This window comes from Aythya ferina (assembly GCF_964211825.1).
Source record: "Aythya ferina genome assembly, chromosome: 10".
Lineage (NCBI taxonomy): Eukaryota > Metazoa > Chordata > Aves > Anseriformes > Anatidae > Aythya > Aythya ferina.
The window spans coordinates 249,456-272,834 of record NC_140306.1 but is presented as its reverse complement, the minus strand read 5'-3'; the positions used below and the strand labels follow the sequence as shown (position 1 = coordinate 272,834).

General features: G+C 44.1%; 1 protein-coding gene across 2 annotated transcripts in view; it reads right to left on the bottom strand.

Moving 5' to 3' along the window:
• TMCC1 (transmembrane and coiled-coil domain family 1) overlaps positions 1-23,379 on the bottom strand; it is a 132,120-nt gene that overhangs the window by 42,827 nt on the left and 65,914 nt on the right. Inside the window, exon 1 of one of the 2 annotated variants that reach the window (XM_084530939.1) lies at positions 13,328-13,394. The exons of the other annotated variant lie outside the window; for it this stretch is intronic. Coding sequence (XP_084387065.1) covers positions 13,328-13,366 — 39 coding nt within the window. The 5' untranslated portion in view covers positions 13,367-13,394. Of the gene's footprint in view, positions 1-13,327; positions 13,395-23,379 lie in introns of those variants that run through there. 2 annotated transcript variants of the gene reach the window in all.

The window sequence follows — 23,379 nt, the reverse complement described above, 5'->3', positions numbered from 1 at the left end:
CTTGTATTTTACAGTCAACACCCAGCTGGATGCTGTTGTGGACAACCTGCTTTAGCTGCTCTGGCTTTGGGACTAAACAGCTTCCAGAGGTCCCTTCCAACTTCAATGATTCTGCAATTCTGTAACTTTTGGAATGCTTTTAAAAATCTTTAGTATACATAGTTTTGGATCTACTGCCAAATGAATCAGGCCACCAGATCATCATTTGCCAACAAGAAATTATTCTGACCTTGCACAAATAATGTCTACACAGCATAATTTACTGTGAAGGAAACAATCTTACCGAACTGAGGAATCTGTTGTAAAGTGACATCAGATGGGAGGCAGTGCGAACCAGCTCCTTGTGGAGCTGCTTGTGACATTCAATTGTATGGCAGTATTTCAGTGGTATGGAATAGCTATCATCTCACCTGTGATCCCACCTTGTCTCTGGAGGAGATATTAAATGACTGCTCAGGTGGCAAATCACCAAGTCCCAGACAGGCGGAGGTGGGCAGGGACCTCTGGGTCCCTCTGGTCTCCCCCTGCCCCACCATGGCCACCCCAAGCAAGGTGCCCAGGCCCACGTCACGCGGCTACTTCAGACTCCCAAGGAGGAGACCCCGCAGCCTCTGGGCAGCCCGTGCCAGGGCTCCGGCTCCCAACCAGCCCAGCGGTGCCTCCTGGTGCTCAGGTGGAGCCTCTGGTGCTCCAGGCTGTGCCCACTGCCCCTTGCCTGGGCGCCAGGCACCGCCGAGCGCAGCCAGGCTCCCTCCAGGCGTTCACAGACACGGAGGAGCCTTCCCTGAGCCTCCTCTTCTGCAGGCCGGGCAGTCCCAAACGGCAGCGTTACAGCTAAATGCTGCCTTCACGTCACTCCGGTGCAGAGAACCTGCTGCTCTGTCCTCACACTGGGAATCGTCCTCCCCTTCCACACACAGCACAGGGCATTGATCCGGGAGATGTCCTGACAGGAGAGGCCCTGAGAAGGTCACAGACCTCGGATCAGGTTCTTGCACTGACTGGCAGAACTGAACCGCCCGAACTTACGTCTTCAGGATACAGAGTATGCATATACAACCTGAAACAAATCTTAGCATTTTAAACACTTTTTCGCTCCAAATTTTGAAGTTAAATGATGTGTAAAATTTCCTCTTACCTTGCCTAAATGGTTAATTATAGAGCATTAATAAATAATTAAAAAAAGGACAAAGGTCACATTTTAGAAGGTCAGATCAACAAGACATCTTGAAACAAATACTATCAATAAAACTTGATAATGAAGGGCCAGGCAACGAGCAGGTAACAGCAGAATGACCCTTGAGAAACGTTCAAGAGTAATAGAAATTGTACATGAGATAACATATGACAAGAATTCATGAAGATGTTATCTAGAAACTACGTAACAGCCTGAACAATCCAGTTTAATGCACCTGAGTCAGCAAAATAAAAGCGTGCCAAATAAAGCACTGGTCATGTAAAGCTGCACAATTCCACTAATTGTCCATCATATGCCAGGCTGGTCAGAGCGTCTTGATTTCTACACCTAGACTGCATGTGTGTGGATGAGCTGGCACCTTCGTCTGTCTCTTCTCCCCAGTTTTCCCCCAGCCTTACATTTTCTGTCCTTTACCAGCAGGAGAGCCATTTTCCTTCCAAAACCAAGTAGCCAGGTCCTGTGAGAACCAGCACGAGCTGCGAGGCTGCCCCTACAGGAGCACAGAGAGCCAAGCTCCCCTATCCCCACCAGGGCACATGATCTCCTTGGTAATCCAATCCTGAACAGCTGTCAGCAAGAACCTGATCCCAGTTCTGCGAGCATCCAGACAGCAGGGCGGATTACACAAGTAACTCAGTGAGCAACAGGGATGCAGATGATCAATGTCAGCAAAAAAACAGCTTACAAATTGTCCACAGTAACTGAATGCAAAAGCTTCTTTAGTTAAAAACAGAGAGGCATTAAAACGCATCCCACTACCATATTTTCACCAGTATATATACACATTTTAACCTAGCTAACACAGAAGGTTTAAAAACAAAACAAACAAACCAACCCAACAAAAAACAAGCTCACGCCATCCAGCAACTCAACGATCAGCCTGAGTACCAGCAACACTCAGAGTACGACAATGCATCTACTCCTGAAGGGCTACTAGGGAAACACAGCAGAACAAAAAATACTTTACTTTAAAGTCAGGTTTTCATATCAAGCTTTGCACTTCAAAATTGATATAATCATTTCACTCACTCGTGTGAAGCTGTCCAACCAAGGCAAGTTTGCATGGGCTTCTACTTCCACTACACACAAGTGTGGCATGCAGCACAGGCATAGACTGAACTAGACATTGGCAGGAGATTGTGCACAACACCATACGCTGGAGCATCCAAAAATGTGTTTGTCTTTTTAAATTAAATGCCAGATCAGTGAATCATCCCAAGCTAGCACAGGAGTTATAACCCTTTCCCTAAATAGATTATAGTAATGACTGAAGACAAACATAACAAGATACAAGTCTGCTCTATTTGTACCAGAACAGCAGAAGAGACTAATGTTCTTCTCACTCAGTTTGTTAACAATTCTAATTTTGAACTTTCTAATTTTTAAAATCTCTCTCTCTTTAAACATTTCAGATAAGCTTTATTACTGCAAAATAAGAAAGCAATAGAACTGGAAGACGAAATACTGGTCTAAATGGCACAAGGCTCTGTTAAATACTACCTGGAATATGTAATCAAATAGTACCAGAAAAGGAACAATACCTCCTCAAAGTATTGCTATGGGAGAGAGAAGGCAGAAAGAGCGTTTGGGCTGGAGGTGATGAAGAAAAATAAGGAAATTACTACACCTCTCCAAAATACATTAGGATGATAATCTGTCTCATTAACCACCCTCTGGAAGGCAGCTGAGTCCAACAGCCACAGAGAAAAACACCAAAACAGCGAGAGAAGGGAAGCAGACTGCTACAGTTATGAAAGCATGCTATGGTGGTGGACAATTGAGAATTCTTATTCAGTCTCTCTTGCCTGACACATCCAGTGTTTTCTGAGGCATGAGGGAGGGAAGATTTCCAGCTCAGACGATGAGGACATTGCGTTACAATAGCTCTCTCTGCAGTCAGTAGAGGACTTGAAGTGCAAAGGACTGTAGCAACAGGAACAGGAGTTGATCCATTCCAAGGAACTGCCACAGACAGCTACTTCATGACATTTAAAGTGTATTCTTCAGGTGCAAATTCATGCTAACTGAGGTCATGTCTTTAGATAGCAAGGAAACAAACACTGCAGAGAATTATTTGTAGCATGAACCTACCACAGCGTGGTTACTGGAGAAAGGCAAGGTGGGTGTGCCTGCAAATGGCTGCCCATTGGTTTTTACACTCATACCATGTATGAATCCACAACAATTTCACCCTTTGAACTGTAATTTTTCTTACTCAAGGTATAATTATTTTGCCAGACAAAAGGATTCTGAAAGAATAAATTTCAAAGTTTAACTAAAGACTCTCCAGTGCCACCTGGAGTAAGGTCCCTTTTCTACACTTTGAAGCAGCAATACCAAGTTCCACGTTCAGTGAGGAAATGAGATGATCTGTACGTCTATTATCTTAGGTTCAATGTTTGGGATACCCAAAAAACTTTTGTTAAAAATTTTTGGGGAGCCACTGTTTGTGCTCTTGGTTTGGCTACTCTAATACTGCAGAATTTCAAAGAGGAGATTTATTTTTTTTTTTTGCATGTGTAAACATCAGTGAAGTATATATTGAATTTTATGAATATTAAGCACAGTAATACAGTCCTGAATTATCTATCTTTAGTCTAAATTGCCCAGATACTACCACATCATGACTTTCCTTGGTATGGACCAAAGGGCTAGACAAAGCATGCATTTGGAAGTCCATTTATCAACTCTTTTTCCTTGTTACAGGCTAGAGTACTTAATATCCTACTTTCTCTTTTGTGGGAAGAAGAGCTCAGAGAATTTCAATACAAGTGCTAAATAAGCATACTCAAGCATAAATAAACAATTAATTACTTTCAAATTACTGTAGATTAGCTCAGATCTCCATGGTTCCACATTGCTTCCAACAATCCAAGAGTTAGGATAACAACATACAGAGGGGGTGCATCCTGAAGTTTATGTTTTGCTATTCTCAGTGTCAAGATACATTAAAAGAATGGCCTTAAGCATGCATTTGGTTATGTTAAAAATCAGCATGATTTAAATTATTATTATTCCTCCTGTTCCAACTACATTTCTTGTTTTCTTTTTAAACAGGATGTGTCCACCTACAATTAACTTTCAGCAGAGAGGGATAGGGAAAGAGAAACAGAAGGTGAGACATAACACAGGGCAGGAAGAAAACCACCAACCTTACCTAGCAGTAAGACACATTAATGCTACAAGGAATTTTCTGGAAACTGTAATAGCAAGCGTAGCTATCAGTGTATAGGTGGGTGCCCTGGTCTCATTTTCCCCTGCTAAAAAAAAATCCTCTATTTATAGGCTAAAAGGAAGAAAAGAAAAAGTCCTGTATCTGAATGTCACTGTACTCCACGCTGCAGATAGGGATCACATGTGACCCATGCAAGACCTTTTCTCTTTCAAAGCTCTGGGCTGTTTCAATCGACTGCATTACCACTAACAGCAATGCTGCGGTGGATTTGCCTGTTAGCCATTCAAAAGTCACTTAGCATATACGTTCTCTTCAAAGAGGACTGCTTCAGAAGTTACATGGCAAAGGCGGCACGAAGACCACCAGAGAACGCGTGTTTAACAGTCAAGGTACCACTGTGAAAAAGCAGTCCAACACGTAATGTCAAGAGTGACGATTTTTTTTGCTCTTGGAAATGGAAGAGGCAGCAGTATATTCATAACATTTAGACGAATACCAAGTCTTGCTCAGATTGTGTCTGAGCCATACTCATGTTAGCTTGCAGTTCCACGAGTGTACAAAAACAAGCTGCAGCCCACATGGAGCTTCTTAGCTGGGTACTGTTCGGAAGGAGAAGCAGTGGTAGGGGAATCTGCATGTGGGTTTGGTTGGTCTTCCAGATAACAGAACTGAGGAACAGCAAATTAAAGCCATTTGTTCAAGATCATAGAGGCACAGAACCCATGAGCTGCAGTTTCACAGTTTGTAGCTTCAACCACATCTGATTTCCAGAAGATGGGAAATGTGTGTCCACTGACCTACTCCAACATCCCTATGGCAGTTCCAGTCTGCTCTGGAGATTTTAACAGCTTAATTTCTGTTGGCAGATACCACATGTGACTACATAACGTCTACCCACATTGTATTTCTGCCAGGCCTCTTCTGGCTTCTTTACCAAACCATTTCTTTTGCCCTCCCTCCTCCAGTTTCCCTTCCTGCACAGGACAGCAAGCATGGCGCTCCTACTTTTTCTCTGCACGCTTGGCACAGGGGCAAGACCACGCTCATTTGCAGCCGCACTTTGACACCTGCAAGGCAGCTAGAGCAAGGTCTGGCTACAGCTGCCAGTGCTGCAGGAAAAGCAGGAGGCCCTTCCCTCCCCGGTGCAGGCCATGGCCTCATGCTGAGCCCACGCAGCGTCTGCGGCAGGGGCTGAGCCCGGAGAAGGCAGTGCTCGTGCCAGCAGCACCTCTGGGAGCAAGGTGTCTTCAGTACTAGCCAGGAGCTCCTTGGTTCCCTGGGAAAGAAATCCAGGGACAAAGCAAACTGGGACGAGAAGTGGGCTGGGGTAAGGTAGATGCCCACCAGCACATGCTGTACTTTTTTCTCCACCTTGCTTGAGGGACTGTAGTATTTTTCATAAGTCGCAACTCGTAACAGAAGTGTGTCGGTGCCCGGGACACCAACTCGATTCCAGCCCTCCCTCAGGCAGGGCGCCGATGCGAGCAGGCTGGCAGCTCAGCGGCTCAGCCTGCTGCCGGCGTGCACCCGTGGGCGACCGAGGCCCCGCAGGTGGTGCCGCGGCCTGCAGCATGATTGTCACACCAGCATAGATGGAGAAATGGAGAAAATGAAGTTAATATGCTGTGGGAATTAATTATTAATGTGCAGATGGGATTTTTTTCTAAGCCGAATTCCTGATTCAAATAACAGTTGATCTCAGTGGCATCCAAATTGCATCTTAAGCTAAAACAAAACAAAACAAAAAAACGCTTGCTTCTCTAGTTTTTTTTTCATGTCAATGTTGTTCAAAGCGTCCTGGAACTTAGACTACATCTTCAAACTAATTAATTTCTGTGTTCAAAAGACAAGATATCTCACCACATTTGAAGAAAGCATACTAAATTGTATACACAACCTTATTTATTGCATACCAACAAAAACTTCCATTGATTTAAAAATTACTTTACATCAATACGAACCAAGTTATTTAGTAGGAATCACCCCAATTTTCTCATCGTGAATTTTGCAGGGAGACTGGTTTTAGAGCCTGGAAGACTTGTTTAAAAATGCAGGGAAAGAATCAATCCAAGAACAAAAGTAAAGTTGCAAGAATATGGTACTGGGATTAATGTTTTACTTACTGAAACATCTAAATCAGGTATTGAAATACGAAGTATTTTCTAAGACACAAACGATATGAAACCACATTTAAAAAATAATACACAAAAGCAATCAAGAAACTTCACTTGCAAGGTTCTGCTAATGCACGATTTTCATGGAACTAGCTTGTCTTCTCTTTAATTAAGAGCTAAAAACGTGGTAGAGGTTATGTACTTTTACACCAAAATAACAGGTAAGACACCTCAAAGAAGGCTGATGGGATGGCTGACATCTACAACCCAGTAGTCAGGAAAACAGCCTGTTCTATCACCTGTTCATATTCTCGTAACTGAAATTTAAAAACCAAAACGGAACAAACGAGCAGCCCCCCGCCCCAGAGGTACAGCCGCCTGACAGAACCGCCCCAGTGGCAGCCCCGCTTGGGTTAGCTCTGCACTTCAGCCCGTGGCGCACCGCCTGCCCACTGCACCATCTGTTTGTTTTTCCCATGTATGTTTTATTTAGTAAGGAGTCTGAGAAGGGACAAGGAAACTGTTGTGGAGAAGAATTTCATTTTTCAGCCAACCTCTGAGTCAGACAGATGCTCCAACAGATTTCCTGAGACCCAGCAGCTCAGAAGCAACGCTGCATTCTCAGACAGTTGTAAACCATGTAATGCACAGTTCAGCAGATATTTGGAAGAAAGAAACAGCCCCAGCTTCTTACTACAAACAGCATTTTGACAGCTTGAGGAAGAGTTACTTTGGCATGCTGGACTCCCTTCAGTTTGTCAAACAGAACAGAAACTCTGACGTATTATTTATTCTGAGCTATGAAAGCTTTTGACCATTTTCCTGGGAACGCTTGGCTGCTGACCTTTTTATGACTGCAAGTGTCAGTGTATGCTCTCGAGCAGGCTTCTGCTGGTGCCCAACGGCTCCCCATAGCCCTGGCCACTCCTGCAGGATCAGATCCAGCATTGGGGAGTGCCCAGCACACTGCATGGTGAGGAAAGTAGGATGTGAGTAGGGATGGGAAACGGACCCACGGTCGGCTCTTCTATAAACCAAGAGCTCCAGAGACCTGCTTTCTCATCCGTCTCTTCATGAAGCAAAAGCCGTGTTTATTTTGAATTACAGCTCAAAAGATAAAAGTCAGTTTAGTGGATGGATAACTCAAGGAGGAGCCTTATCACCTGTCAATTTATCTTACATGTAGCCCAAAATATGAAATTAGTGGTGTGAAAAGATACTCACACTCTTATTAGTTGATTCAGGTGCTCCAGCGCCACTTGTGGACGTGCGATACAATGATGTGATGGCCTGGTGCAAACAGAACTGCAACAATCAGCTCACCTGCACTAAACGTGGCCATCTCAGAGGAGTGGCTTTGGGACACCTGAACAAACTTGATGTATTGAACAGGTGCACCCCACCACTGAAACACCCAAATCCTCATCTCACCAGCAAATCTCTACTCACCAGCATGTACAGTTCATCTTTGGTAAGAATCACTTTGGAGGCCATCGTCACATCCCCTGTCAAGACAGGGAATCCTGAACTGTATGTCACATAAATACTGAAAAGCTCACTCAATTTCCCTTGCTCCTATTATTTTGTTTTCCCTGAACTTCTAAGGCCTTCTTCCAGTGAGAAAAGCTTTTCTGAAAAGGACTAGTTTACATATGTGTTTTTATCAGTGACTGCCACATACAAAATAGAAAGATTTACAAAGTGAGAGCAAACTGTTCTCTGCCTGTGAAGAAATACTGGCTGACTTAACATGGGAAACTGTGAGGAGATGAACAAATACTGCATGAGCTTCAAGTCCTACAAAGGACCCCTAACGGTAACTTATTCAGAGTAAAGATGCCAACGCTTTTAATGCTTCCTTTGATCACTGCTGGTAGGAAATTCCGATTGTTATTGTTATCCAGCCCCATGTAAGCACATATTAGAAAGTATGATGATATTGCAAAGCAAACTGCCATGAGCAGTGGAATTTTGTTATTAAAAGAAAGTATTCATTTATGTAAGCTGTGTTCCATCTGTAGACTGTTTACATCCTTTAACATTGTAAGTCTATTTGGCAACGAGCCATCGCATGTAATTTACCAGACCCCTAGCTGGCATGTATATGGGCAATTGTTTGGATTGTTTGTAATGTTTTTTCATGAACAAAAATCTCTATTCCTACCTCTAACATCCCCATAGATATAGGCCTACATTCCCCATTAACTAACAACATTGTGGTCTGGGAAGATGCTTCAAATCTCTTTTACTTTTGCACTGTAACAGCACCCATGAAGCTGTCGCACTGAGACAGGACAAACTCCTCACAAAGCCTGTTACTTCTGCTTCTTTAAACAGAGGGTCGGAAGCTCATTTTCCTTTGTAAGGTGATAGAAGTAAGTCTGCAACATCTCTCCACACATTTCTAGGAACAAGATGATGCACTGGAAGTTCATTCTCTTCTCAAGGGCCCCATCTCACCCAGAAAAGTTTGCGGCTGTTTCTTATTGGCAGAACTCTCTCAACACCTGCACGGCTATAGCAATGCTTGCAGACCTATCTACATCCCACTGCCTCTTGGTTTTATTTCGAGGAGCCTTCTGTACAGTAGACCTTGCTGTTGTTCTACTGAACATGAGAATAATGTTGAAAAGCATCAGATTTCCAAATTCTCTGTTTACTTCTGACTCTTGCCATGCTAGACTGTGCTAGTATCAGCTCAATTATCACTTTCTCTGAGAACTCCGTGAGACCTGTTATTTTATATATTTTTTATCAGAAACACGCAGTCTGAACACAGAGGGAATTTTTGATGCTTTTATGTTGTAAAAATCAGTGGGCCGAACAGAAGTATCTATCTCTTGACCTTTTTAGCTATGGAAGTGGAATCAGCACCATAGCTTTGATAAATGTAATTTCTGCTTTGAATATTTAATATCAGGAGAGCTCTGTTCTGATAAAACTGGTTAACACAGACCGCTATTTCTTTATGTTTGGCGAGGTCTTACCAATAAAGCACGCTGCTATAAAAATGAGCTTACTTCAGATAGGAAAATATTATTCAGAGCTGAGAACCTTTGATAGTAGATCTTAACAATAGGTGTGTTTCTTCATCCAGCACACCGAAGATGGGGAGCAGCTGCAAACAACTGGCTCCTCAGCTCAGGAGTACGAGGTAACTCTGCTGTTACCTTCCTGGGTAGCTGTTTCACTGACTCACAAAATGACCAAGTGATTTATTTCTACATTACAAGCTTCTTTAAGGACTTCCCCTTTTCCAGTCAGAAGCAGACACACAAGGACGGAGGATAGAGGCACACACAGTTCAAGTGTTATGCTCTGGAAATCCACAGAACTTAGCAGAGACATTTTTCTGTGACAAATAATTCTTGGATCCTAAGCTTCATAAGTCTGCATGAGAACGTCTTTAGGTGACAGCATAAGGGACAGAGTATTAAGGGGCTATTTGTTTTAATATTCTGTATTAGCCCATGTCCTTTTACAGGAAATTTAGGTTGCTAAAAAATTTACTCTGTAATACATTCATCTTTACCATATCATTTCTACATGTGGAAAAGATTCCCATTGAATAAACCCATAAAAATAAGAGGGAATAAGGGAAATGATCCACCAATACTGGTTAACGATCAGAGCTGGAAGAAGAGCAATCCATTTGGGGTATGACATCAAGTCTTTGGTTATATTCTCTCAAGACCAAATTTGATGCAGAAGAGGGACTCGCAGAAAGCCAACAAAGCCCTGTTGGAAGATACTTCCCCTATGTGAATGACAAGGTGTGCAGACTACACTGTCAACACAGCAGCAAATTCATACACCCTCACCTTGGAGTGAGCACTCCAACCCTGGTTAGGCACAGTCCACTGAAGTTCCTCCCTCACGAATAAACTCAATGCACATTAGCACACAGTTCAGAGGCTTATAAACCAGTTTAGTACTTAAGAGCTAAACAGTCCAGTCTACAGCTTTTTAACAACATTTAACAGGCTGGTTACATGAATTAAGTATCATTGCAGTTCACAAGAAACACTTTTTTTTTTTTTTTTTTCCTCCATGGCCTATTTCTTCCATTAACTTGGACCTGGCCTTTTCTAGTCAAAACTTCAGCCATATATGAAAGCACTATTTGGCTTACCTAAATCTTTTCTGAGAAAGCAGGCCTTTAAAAGAAAGGGTATGCTTTTTAACTTAGAAAATTGAACTGTATTCAAGGAAGGTTTGTTTCAATTTTTTACTTTCATAAATGCAGCTAAAACATCTGGACAAAATCAAGCCGAGTAGAAGTTGGATACAATTTTGTACCACTACTCCAGGAGTGAGGGAATTCCCCAGCTAAACTATAACAAAGCAGCAGAACTTCTTGAGGTACTGGGTAATTGCAGGCCCTCCAAGGATTTCTAAACAGTCTAAGATGGAGAGTGGCAGGAACCAAAGCACTTGCGAGACACTTCTGATATTGAGGGTAGGGGGAAGCAGAGGAAACTAAGTGAACAAGCTGAGTTTGGACTTGGGAAGGTATTTGTTGTACCAAACTGAAAGCCATCAAGTATTTTGTCCTACATCTTAACAATAAAGGTGCAGTAATTTATGGCTCCAACTTTTAACAGTTACAGATGTTTAAGCTGGCAAACTAACAGAGAAACCATGCAATCACACACAAATACTAAATGCTGACTTGGCATACGTGAAATAAGTAGTAACACTGTAAGATAGGTCTCTGTAAAACTTTCTGAAATTGCTGACACGTTTAGGTTCTCAAATGCAAACATTTCATAAGTTAGTATAAGGTTAAGTGCTTATGCAGCTCTCCCCAGAACGGTATTTCAGAAGTTGACATCCATTATGTAAATAAGAGAAAGGCATTAACCCCACTCGTAGAAAGAAGACAGAGACTCAGGGAGCTTAAAGGATTTGATCAAAGCCACGCAGTGCAAATAGTCATGTTGGAAAGTGAAACCAGCTATTTGAGGCTAAACCTTGCATCATGAAACCTGATTTTTCCTTCCTGCATTAAGTCCCACGCTTTCTTTGCTGAAGTTTTACATGCGCTGGTGACAGCATTTTTCAGCTTAGTCACATTGCATTTGAAACATCTACCATTAAATACAGCTAGACACTGGGATTTTGACCTTGAGCTGTGTTACATACATGCACTATTTAATAACCTCCTATTTTATCCAAGAAGTGAATACATCCTGGTTGCAGGTGCTCTAGGCCTTTTGCAGACATGTGCCAAATCTTAAGTGTTAACTAGCAACCAAGGAATCAAGACTTTTGCATCATAAATACTAATAAAGCATTACTTTATTTTATGTAGACTGGCAGTCATTGCGTTTTGGCTGATGAACAGATTAGCAAAATTCTATGTCTTTTGTATTGTTTCCATACAAGAGACGACAGAATGCTTTATAATGCCATTTTCTTCTCTTTCCCCAAAGCGTCAAGCACAAAGTGACTTTCCCTATCCCACCCTACAGTGAGACAAGCGGATGGAGTTCTCATCCTACATCCAAATCCAGGTAAAACACAATCTGTTTTGATTATTTATTGATACAACTGATTTTTTTAATTTTGCTATTTAAGTACCAAGACCTAGAGCAACCAACATGAAATGAACTATCAAACAAGCCCCTATTCCAGAAAAAAAAAAAAATCCGAGCAGGCTTGACACAAACAGGGTTAAACCAGTGCAAGGCACAATTGAGAAGACTGAGCTAGAAAATCAAATCAGAAGCAGTTCTTCTACAGTAAAAGTCAGTGTGAACATCTTCCCAAATCACACCGCTTGCCTCAGGTAAACCAGAATTAAAAACGAGTTATCCAAAAGAGTTCATTCAAAAGTATTTGAGCTGCCCCATACCATCAGCAGGCAACACTAACCCGATCATCCCCTCGCAAGTCTTGGTGAAACTCTGTAGTGCCTGCACAGACTTCTGCTTGTAGGCACAGCTCTTTGTACAGAAGGTGGTAAACTGCTAGAAGATGCAAGTTTCCCTTTTCCACGCTCCCTTGAAAGGTTCCTGTTGTTTCTTTTAAGATGAGGAGATGCTCAAACAAACAGAAATGAGTAAGGTACCAACTCAGTGCAAAACCACAGCCTTTCCCAAGGCAGTCTGCAGGATGTGAATTTTGACCTATTTTAAATGCTGATAACAGCACTTTAAATTGTTGATAAACGCATTTGAAATACACTATGGGAACAAAAAGGGCTTGAAGGTAACATAGGAACTCGGCGCGTTATTGACGCGTCCCACCGACACCCCAATTCCTGCCTGCAGAGCCACGGCCAGCTCCTCGCCAGCGGCTGGCGCACGGACAGGGCCGCGGGGCGGCTCTGCAGGAGCAGCGCTCTCACCTGGAGCGCACACGCAGCCTCGTTTTGTCCTCGGGCTGATTTCTTTGTGCGAGTGCTTTCCACGCCGCCCGCCCGGGGCGGATCCCGGGACCGCGGGCGTTCAGCGCTCCCTTCCCCGGGGCAGCCTGGGCAGGGCGAGCCCCCCGCCACCGCGCCGCGGACCGCGCTCCCGGCCGGCCCTTTGTTCCGCAGCGCTGCGCCGGCAGCCCAGGGCCCGGGGGCGGGCGGGGGGGGGGGCCCGGCTGCGCCCCGCTCCGCGGCCGGTGGCGGTGCCCCGGTGCCCCGGTGCCGCAGGTGCGGGCCGCCCCCGGCGCGGCACCACCCCCCTCTCGCGCGCCCGCCCCGCGGTGCCGGGACCCCCCCGGGAAGGGGGCCGCGGCCAGAGGTGGGGTCGCAGCGGGCGGCGGCAGCGCGGGCAGCGCGCCCCGCGCCGCCGGCGGGCGAACAAAGGCGGCGCCGCCCCCGCCGCCGGCCGCGCCGCGCCCCACCTTGGAGAGCTGCCTGCGGAGGCTGAAGCGCTGCACCATGGTCCGCGCCGAGCGCCCCGGGGCGCGGGGCTGCGCCCGCACCGCACCGCGCCCCCCGCGGCCCCGCCCCCGGCCCCGCCCCCCGCCGCGGGCACGCGCTCCCTGCCCGGCCCGGCCCGGCCCGGCCCCCGGCGCGCCGAGGCCGCGGGAAGGGGCCCGGCTGCGGCAGAGCCCCGGGGAGCAGCCCCGCGGGGAGCGCGACGCGCACCGCCCCCCTCGCCCCCCTCGGAGCCGCGCGGTGGGGGCCGGGCGCGGCCGTGCAGCGCCTCGACGAGGGCGCCTCGGGGGCAGCCCCCGGGGGCCGCCGCACGCCCGGGGCGCTCAGCGGGCCCTGCCGGGGCGCAGCGGCAGCGCGGCTCCCGGGGCTCGGGACCGGCAGCGGGGACCCGCCCGGGCCGCTCCGACACGGCGCCGGGGCTCGGGATGGGCTCGGGCATCCGCCGGGCCGTTTGGGAAAGGAGGAGGGGAAAACAGAACCCACAGATACAGCGACGGGCTCGGGCTGTCAGAAATAAGCCAATCTCGGGCAACCTCCTGCCGCGGCATTCTCAGATTTCAACGTTTTAGGATTTTATTTCCAAGCCTTTTTGTATTGCCTTCTGCCTGAGATTTCGCTCGTGTCCTTCTATGGCTACAGCTCAGAACTACGGCATGCTCCTGTCCCGACACCCCACCGTCCCGGTGACGGCCCTGTTCCAACACCCAGCCCTCCCGGTGACACCCAGGTTCCGACACCCCGCTGTCCCGGTAACACCCCACACGGAGCTCGCACCTCACCGCCAGCCCCTCGGGAGCGTGCTCATAGCAGCAACCTTCACACAACAATCCCCTGAAGCAGTAACGCAGTATTTAAAGAGAAAACACCAAGCAGGTTTGAACAAAAAAATAGTGACGCCTAAGAAATCTGAAATTGTACAGAATAAAGGCCAACAGGAACGTCTTCCTACTTCTTTTATACACATTAAATAGACTTAAGAGGGTTTAAAAAAAAACATTCTGTATCATCGACAACAGAAATATTTCCAGTGTATGAATCATATCATACTGAAGGAAACTGAGCTGAATTGTGATTTATGTGATCTGAGACGGTTTTTAAGCTCTGGACTTCTGGAGATCCTTGAGTTGAAGATCCTTTGATCTAAACGAGAAAAAGATATTCCCCTCCGTATTCTCAAACGCTCATACAGCCCCGTGTTGCAGATAGACCCTAGTTTCAATGGGAAGGAAACCCTGCCATGATGGCCAAAAGGATCCCACGTCATGCTCTAGCTATAATAAGTCAAGGGACCAGGATCCCAGGGCACAGCCTGGCATATACCTGGCTGGAGGTAGTGGCACACAGCGTTCATACAAAATTACTCTTCACGGTATGCACTGGAGAAGTACACCTCATTCTCATGCATGGCTGCATATTTGTGCAGAAAAGCAGAGGTGACTTCGGCCAGCATTCTTGCCTTATTAAGAAAAAATATTTTAGCCTATTTTTAAAGTCATCAAATGACTTGGAGGGCAGTGGGCCAGGAAGGGTTATGAGAAGGGTCAGTAAAGTTCTCTACATAGAACTCAAAGGGAAAGTTAGAAAAAGATTAAACAGAGGTGTTTATTTTATAACTGTCATCCAAAATTAACATCTGAAGATGCATATTTCAGTACTGGAAACCCCAGCTGTTACATAAGAGCATTATTGGGTTGCACTGTCACTGTCAGTGGTAACTCAGAGGTCTCAGAAATGCTTAACTGTATCTATACAGAGGAACCGTTCCCTGCCAGAACTTGAACTCCTTTTCAAAATGTTCACTTTTCCTGGAAATACACAATATGTTACCCTGTTACCTGGCTCTAAAGGATCATTGTAAAACTGAGACCAACAGCAAAGGATACTGACAGGACTAACACACTAGAAAAACCTCCTCGTGTTGGGGGAGCACATACCAGATGCTCAGGGGTCCTGCATCTAGCAGCTCCATCATTCTCTACTCTCAACGTGGTAATTCTTGCTCTTCAGTTTGACTACATTCAGAAGCCGTGGGCATGCCATTTAATTCTTAGTGTAGGAAATCTATACCACTTTGAACAGTCTCCATGTCTGGAAAAGTGCCACACACTTACTGCTGGTAAAACCACCACGTTTTTCAAGCATTCCCGCGACAATATCCATCCATTGCTGAAAATCACCTGTCCAAAGAACTCTCTCCATCTCTTATGGTCTATCCCTAGTACTGCCGTATTTCATTTGGGAGCCCAGCAACCAGTGGGACGGCTGGTGAAGGAGATGCAGCTGAACATCTTGTAATACAGCATACAAGAGGAACTCCCTCCACAACTGTGTCAGAAGTAATCACCAGAAGCAGGCAGGGCAGGGCAGGCTGACCCATCCTGCTTTTTCATCTGCTGCATGTTTCCATGCTGTCCCACAGTAAGTGTGGGTGGGTTGGAGTAATCACACTCCCACCCTCAGGAATTGGTGTCGAAAGTCCCAAGTACTGTCCAGTACCTCCTCTGGCCATAGCTTTTGACGTACAGCATCTCCAGTTTGTTAATGGACACCCAGATCTCTTTTCCCCATCAGGCTGCATGGCTTAGAGTCTGGACAGAATAAGGATATAGATAAGGGAAAGGAGCCAGCTGGCTGAAATTTAATCCACATCAGACGGATCGGAATTGGTAGATTAGCAAAACTGATGATAGCAACATTCTCCTTTGCCTCTAACCAAGACCTCACATTCAGCATTTCCAAACAGATTTTTGTGATCTGCAGTCAATGAAAGTCTCCTACTCTTACATAGAGATACATGCGTGTTTTTTCATTAGTCTTCTTTCACCAGGATATCACAAGTTGTTTTTCCTCCAATTTAACCTTCCTATAGCAATTCATTTCTTTTTCAATAGATTGATTTGTGAATTCTTGTATGTCTGTTCAGGGACATTAAACTCCTTACCCATTCAGAATAATCTCTCATCATGCTAGCACTTCCAAAGCTGTTTATTATGTATTACTTCCAAAACCACAGAGGAATGAAGTAATGTAAAAAATCCTGAAACATCAAACCTCTGAACAGGTATTCCAGCCAGCATACTGCATCAGAATTCCTGGTGGCACATTCCCAGCAGCAGCCTACACCACCTCATTTATAATGTATGAACCATTTCTTGGTGGACAGTAATAGTGATCGTGGAGATACAGCTAAAGAAGTAATTCAGTAGTGTTGGAAACTCACTGATGCCTTCTGTGAAAATAGCAGCTTACTACATACAATTCTTATGTCTACACAGTCTTCTGCCCAGGCCCTGACCTTGTTCTCCAAATGTGCAAAAATACTGTTACTGCAGTCAGATGGAAAAAATTAAGATTTTAGTAAAAAGCCACCAAGATTGATTTTCAAATTTAAAGTGAACTTGGCCTAATGAACAAGTACCTCAGCCTGACAGCCTTTCACAACGACATAAAGCACGATTAGAATGAGTTTATTTTTAGTATAAAATACCTCTTAACCACTTTTCTTTTAAAAATGCTCAGTAACCCTTGATTTTTATTTCCAATATGCCTCTCATTTAGATCATCTACAACTTTTTACTTGCACTCCAAATTCAGTTTTCAGTACTTTTTGTTGTTATTACCATTCTACAGGGTAAGCAGAAATGTTATACCTGGAAGTCAGAGCAATATTTATAAATATCAACACGCGCCATCCCTGGCAGTGCGCAGGGACGGGGCCTGGATGGGCAGCCCGGTCTGGTGGGAGGTGTCCCTGCCCATGCCAGACGTTGGAACCGGGTGGGCTTTGCGGTCCCTTCCGACCCGACCCACTCCATGGTATTACGATTAAGTCATTAGGTAGATATCTTACTGACAGCCTTTAAGGAAGGACCTGTTGGAGTAGCCAACATGAAAGACATTTTCTTACAGCAGAAAGTTTAGAAGGTAAGAACCTCATGTGTTCAAACATGCACATTTTCAGGATGAACCCACTGTATTTACATACAATTCTAAATAAAATAAAGATACCTATATGTGCTGAATTTGTTGCTGTCAGGCTATGGTTTTCTGCATGTAACAGGGCATAAGTTGCTTTGGGAAAATAAAATGAGATTCAAGAGAGGTGTTTAAATGATTTTATTTTTAAAGCTAAACTCATTTCATGATCATTTCTATTTAACAGTAAAACTAAGTATTTACTGAAAAGATGACTATCAACCATTGCATGGAAAATACACACTACTTCCAAAAGCTGATTTAATAGTGCAAATCAATTCATTTTCAGCATGAATGAAGTTTATATACAGATTTTCAGAAAAGTCACAGCTCCCTCTATTGAGTAAAGTGATAAAGTGTCGATGCTATACAAATGTTCTCCAGACACTGGGGGAACCTCATAAATAGTGTTTAATTATTATTTATTTTTAAGATTCCACTCCTGTAAGAGGTAACATGAGGGATGACACCCTGCACAGAGGAGAAATTTTATCTGCATTCTACCAAATCATAAGAATATTTTTTCCTTTAAAAGCCCTTCACATATAATGGTCACTAAAATACTCTGATAAAAGATGTCATTCCCATCTAAAGAAAATCTCAACACAAAAATAACCAAGTATACAGCAAATGTTAACGATTGAGCAGAAAATAGAAACTGACTATCCTTACACTTTGGTGTCTTGGCCATTAGGTGCTGCCTTTTCTATTACAGTTTCTTTGCTTCACTCACAAAGTTCAAAACTGCTGAGGCTTCCTTGTCCACTTTATTGTGGGCTGTCTTACTTTGGCTAAGACACGTCCCTGCATACATTCAGTACTGACAAAAACTGGGACACGTACATAATATTGTTTGGATTTTTCTTCTCTCTCTCTCTTTTTTTTTTTTTTTTTTTTTTTATATCTGGAAGTCAAAATCACTTCAAGTTAAAAGAAAAAGTCCTGAGTTAAAAGAAACTCCAAGTTCTGACTGAGTATCAACTTGACACTGAAACTCAACTGAGTTTAATTCCTTACTGCGAACCAGAAGTTCGTACTGTGAAGTTCAGAAGCACTCTTGGCAAAATACATTACAAACTCATGCCGCAAAGCACAAGCAGGAGTTAGCCAACTCTTGTGATCTGACTTCTCTGCAAGCAGATTACTGAACCCATCGTCCTGCACAGCTAGAAGTCTAAAAACCCAGAGAATGGATCTAAACTCTGTCAAGACAAAAATCAGCAACTCTGTGTCACAGCAGCAATCTGCCACAACTGGAGATCAACATGTCAAACTATGTCAAACTTCTATTATCAATCCTTTCATAAAGAGATTTTCACAGTCAAGTTACGACAGCATGCTCTGGACTCAGAGCTGGCCCTAGCACTGACACACAGCAGCTTCAGGAAGGAGTCACACACCTGTCTCAGTTATGTTTTTGCAGACGTCTCTCTAAGCTCGTGAGCTGACAATCCTTCCACTTGCACACACCACCTCTTAAGGAAACGTTCACACTTTACGGAAATGAGTGGAAAGTCACTCATTTTTTCCTGCTTTCTGTACTTCTCTCCTTTTCTTTTAAAGAATTTGGTATGCATTAAATCGAACTTTAGTTGCCAAACCATACAACTTACTAGCAGTTTTATTTCTATGGACTCACTTAATTACTACGGACTAGAATTATACTATATCAGCAGTAGAATAAATCCAAGTCAGACTTTGCCCTTTAGACAAGGTAAGACTGAGGCCTATTATAACCTGGTGCCATGGAATAAATTGCAGTTTTCTTTTAAATGATGTTATAGTGCAAGTCCTATTTAACAGTGTAGTAATTCTGCCTTCATAAATGCCTCTCAGAATTTTGAGACATTCATACCTACTGTGGGCAGGTGTCTTTTCACAACTTTTGATCCAAGACAGCTGAAAACAAAAGGTGCACCAAGATTTGGAGCCTGTACCTCAGACCTTCTGAGGAATTTTACTAGACCTCAACTATACTAGCAAAAAATTTAAACAGACTGAAAAGGTCAGCTATTGTGTATCTGTAGTACACTTGCAGCTAGCAGCTGAAATGGATTGGTATCAGCGCTTTATACAATTACACAAAACAAATACGTATCGGCACAGTTCCTATATATCGTTGCAGACACTGTCTACCAGGCTCCCAGGTAGACTCTGCCCACATCCACAAAGCTTTCATTACTATGCCTGTTTCATAATGTGTTTGTGGAGTAAGAGTTTCACCAGGATGACATAACTGTGAGCTAAGAGTATGATAACATCTGTAATTACAGTTCCACTAAATTTCTTGTTGTGTAAACATGCCTTGCAAAGAACACTGCCCCCCCCCCCCCCTTTTTTTTTTTTTTTTTTGCACCCTGGACTGTCAAGAGCAAGGAGCTTCCCTGACATCTGTGGATGCGGGCTTCTGGACTGCTAGGGAAAGGAAAGTCTCCCTAACTCGAAAATGTCAGTGGACCTTAAAAATAAACAAAAAGAAAAACAAAACAACAACAAAAAACTAGGCATAAGAATCACACCTACAATTCTCAGCTGAAAAAAAAAAAGCCAAAAACCATTCACAAATCAGACATAGAAAAGTACTGCAAGTTGGAAATCGAAAAAAATAGTCAGGATTGGAAAACTTCAGAGTTAAGAGCATATACAACAAAAAAGTTGCAAAAGATAGGTTTGAAAGGAATCTTTAGAACTCTGAGCATCTACAGCTTTCCTCTGTGACTCCAGGAGAAAAATCATAAAGAAAACTACAGACAGCTGCCACTTTTCAAAATTCCAGGCAACAATTGTAAATAACCCGGTAACACTGTGCAGTGCAGGTAAAAGTCACCGTACGTGGTCAATCAGGATGTACGCAGAGCTGCACACCGATGAAGAAAGAGAAAGGGGTGTGTGAAAGCATACATATAAAAAAGTACCCGAAGTGTACCCTAGGGTGAGGATGAAGAAACTACCAACCTGAACATCAAATACCTAGCGGCAAAGGGCTCCAAATGTTGCCATCTCAATGCAATACCTACTGCCAGAATGAGACTGCCAACTGTAGGACCCAGGAGAGCACAACCCTAGGAGAAGGGTTATCAACTAAGAAATGTGTATGTAACAATTGTAACAGCATGATTTTCATTTTTCCTGTAAGGAATCTGGACTAATAATGATTAAACTCTTTAAGATCTCAATTATACTAAAATTAAATTCTTGGCTGTCCTAGCAAATTAGTAAGTTTCCTCTTTGCCCATAAACCAGACTTTGAGTGTAACACCACTGGTGCTTCACAAAGGTTACTGCCACCAGGCAGGGAAACGCAGCGCCTGGTACCACATGGTCTTTTAAAGCAAGTAAGCAACTCAAGACTCATTTCTGAGCTTGTGAAACAATCCTCAGCCTGCTCTTGACCTATCACTCTGCAATTAAGCCATTACAGTGACCTGTCGGTATCTTGTCTTGTTGCGAGACGCAACAAAAATGCCATCCTATTCCCGGAAAAAGCCTCAGTATTGACTTGTGACTTTTCTGCTGGGGAAGGAGGAAAAAAGCAGCCACTGTCACAGGGGCTCGGGCTGCATTAGTCACGCTTTCATATGCTGCACAGCTGTTGAATCAGATCTTCCAGAAGCCCAGACCTGTACCTCCAGGTGTTTGCAGTACTAGCTTTAAGAGAGAATAAATTACTGAGCAAGTAATATCTTATGTGCTATTTCCAGAAGGGCTTGTGACTAACCTCCTCCATTAATATGACAAATATTATTTTCATTATAAAAGCAGTGCTTCAGGGGAAGGCAACAGAATGTTTCACTCAGGATCCATTATGATAAAATTCCAAAAACGTTTACACCTACATATGTTGAACAAGAGGGCAAACATTAAGTATGATGTTAAGAAGACTACTTAATATTTTGGGAAATGGACTAAGACGAAGTCATCTTTTACACATCTCAGACACTGTTAATAGCCACAGTAACTTTTCCACACAGCTTTAATGATATAAAAAATACAATCTTCCGCCTTTTCAAAGGTGGTTGTCCCAGGAGCACTGCATTGCATTTATGACAAATGAGTTTGCGAAAAAGGTTTCTGGCAGACAAATAAATCACTGCTTTGAAAGACTATTTACAGTCAGAGAGAAACTGCTCATGCAGTCTCCTACACCTATGCTACATACACTGAAATGGTGGCTCAGCTGAATGCGCTACCTCGTTTACATTAACACAATTCATAAATCAGCACACCACTACTTGAAAAGGGTCATTAGAAAGTAACTAAGAAAAGCAACCTTACTGTTAGTAGGTTTTCATTTGACACTCACAAGGTCAGTACTATCACTGGAAAATATTGAGGAGCCTACAAACTAAGGACTGGAAATTGTTATTGCAGAAGCACATGCAAACATTTTTATTTTTAAATATGGGTAGTAATGGAATACAGATTTAAGTTGATAAACAATATCTAAAGATATTTGAAATATTTACAAAAACTGATGACCAAAACAGAAAACAGGATGAGGACACAAAGTTCCATGAGAACACAGCAGAACTAAGTGAATGGTGCCTTGGAAAGCTGCCATATGGGTATCTCACTAAAGGAATGCAAATTAAAGTGCTGGCACAAGCACTGACAACCTTTGAAGTTGCTGTTTTCAGGGTTTACTTCATTTTTTTATCTTCAGCAATTCCTTTCCAGCAGAGCTTAGGGATATGGTTTAGTGTAGGGCTGTTAGCGTTAGGTTGGAGGTTGGACTCGATGACCTTGAGGTCTCTTCCAACCTAGGAAATTCTGTGATTCTGTGATTCTGTGAAAACTGTTAAAAATTTCAGTGATCTTTAACACCTAATAAGCAGGAGCCTTAACTGTGTATCACAGAGTCCCAGAGGAGGTGGGCAGGGACCTCTGGTACCCCTGCTCCTCCCCTGCCCCAGCAAGGCCACCCTGAGCAGGGTACCCAGGCCCTCATCCCGGGGGGTTTCCGAAGATCTGCAAAGAGGGAGAGCCCACAGCTTCTCCGGGTGACCTGACCCACTGCTCCATCACCTGCACCAGGAAAAAGTCTTTCCTGATGTTCAGGCGGATCCTCCTGAGCTCCAGTTTGTGCTGACTGCCTCTTGTCCTGGTGCCAGGCACCACTGAGAAGAGCCCGGCTGTCCTCCTTGCGCCCTGCCTTCAGGTGATAATGGGCATGGAGGAGATCCCCCTGAGCCTCATCTTCTCCGGGCTGAGCAGTCCCAGCTTTCTCAGCACTTCCTCACACGTGAGGTACTACAGACCCTTCACCACCTTTGGGGACCTTTGACAGACTCTCTCCAGCATGTCCACGTTTCTCTTGTCCTGGGGAGCCCAGAACTGGACCCAACACTCCCACTGTGGCCTCGCCAGTGCTGAGCAGAGGGGCAGGCTCACATCCCTCGACCTGCTGCCGATGCTTTGCCTGCTGCAGCCCAGGATGACATGAGCCTTCTTTGCGGCAAGGACACGCTGCTGCCCCAGGTTCAGCTTGGTGTCTGCCAGGATCCCCAGGTCCTTTTCTGCAGAGCTGCTTTCCAGCTGTTCAGACCCCAGGGCATCATTTCAATTTGAGGAGATCGAATATTACATTTTCAATATTGGTTCAACCTTTTTTGCCATTACTTCTGTAACCATGAGGCAAGGAAACTCTAACCTGGAAGAGTTCAGGCCTATAGAGACAAAATCTGTAAATTCCACTGAGCAATTTGATGCTAAATGAAGTCAGGTCAGTCTATCTTCCTAGCAACACCAGAATGTATCAGCTAAGGACTTCCACCATTCCAAAACAACTCACTGTATGGATAGAAAACCTTACTTCCTGAAAGAATAAACTGACTGACCTCACAATCTTTCCCTAACACCAATGCTTAGAGGTTAAGAATACAAGCACCCCCAGATAAGGATCTCAGTGGGTAAAACAAAAACTGTGTGTTGTATATTTTTAAGAATTTCTATTTCAATAAGATTGTTTTTGTTTTGTTTTGCTTTCCCCATAACCCTAACAACGTCAAAAGGCTTCATTATTCATGTTTGGATGTCTACA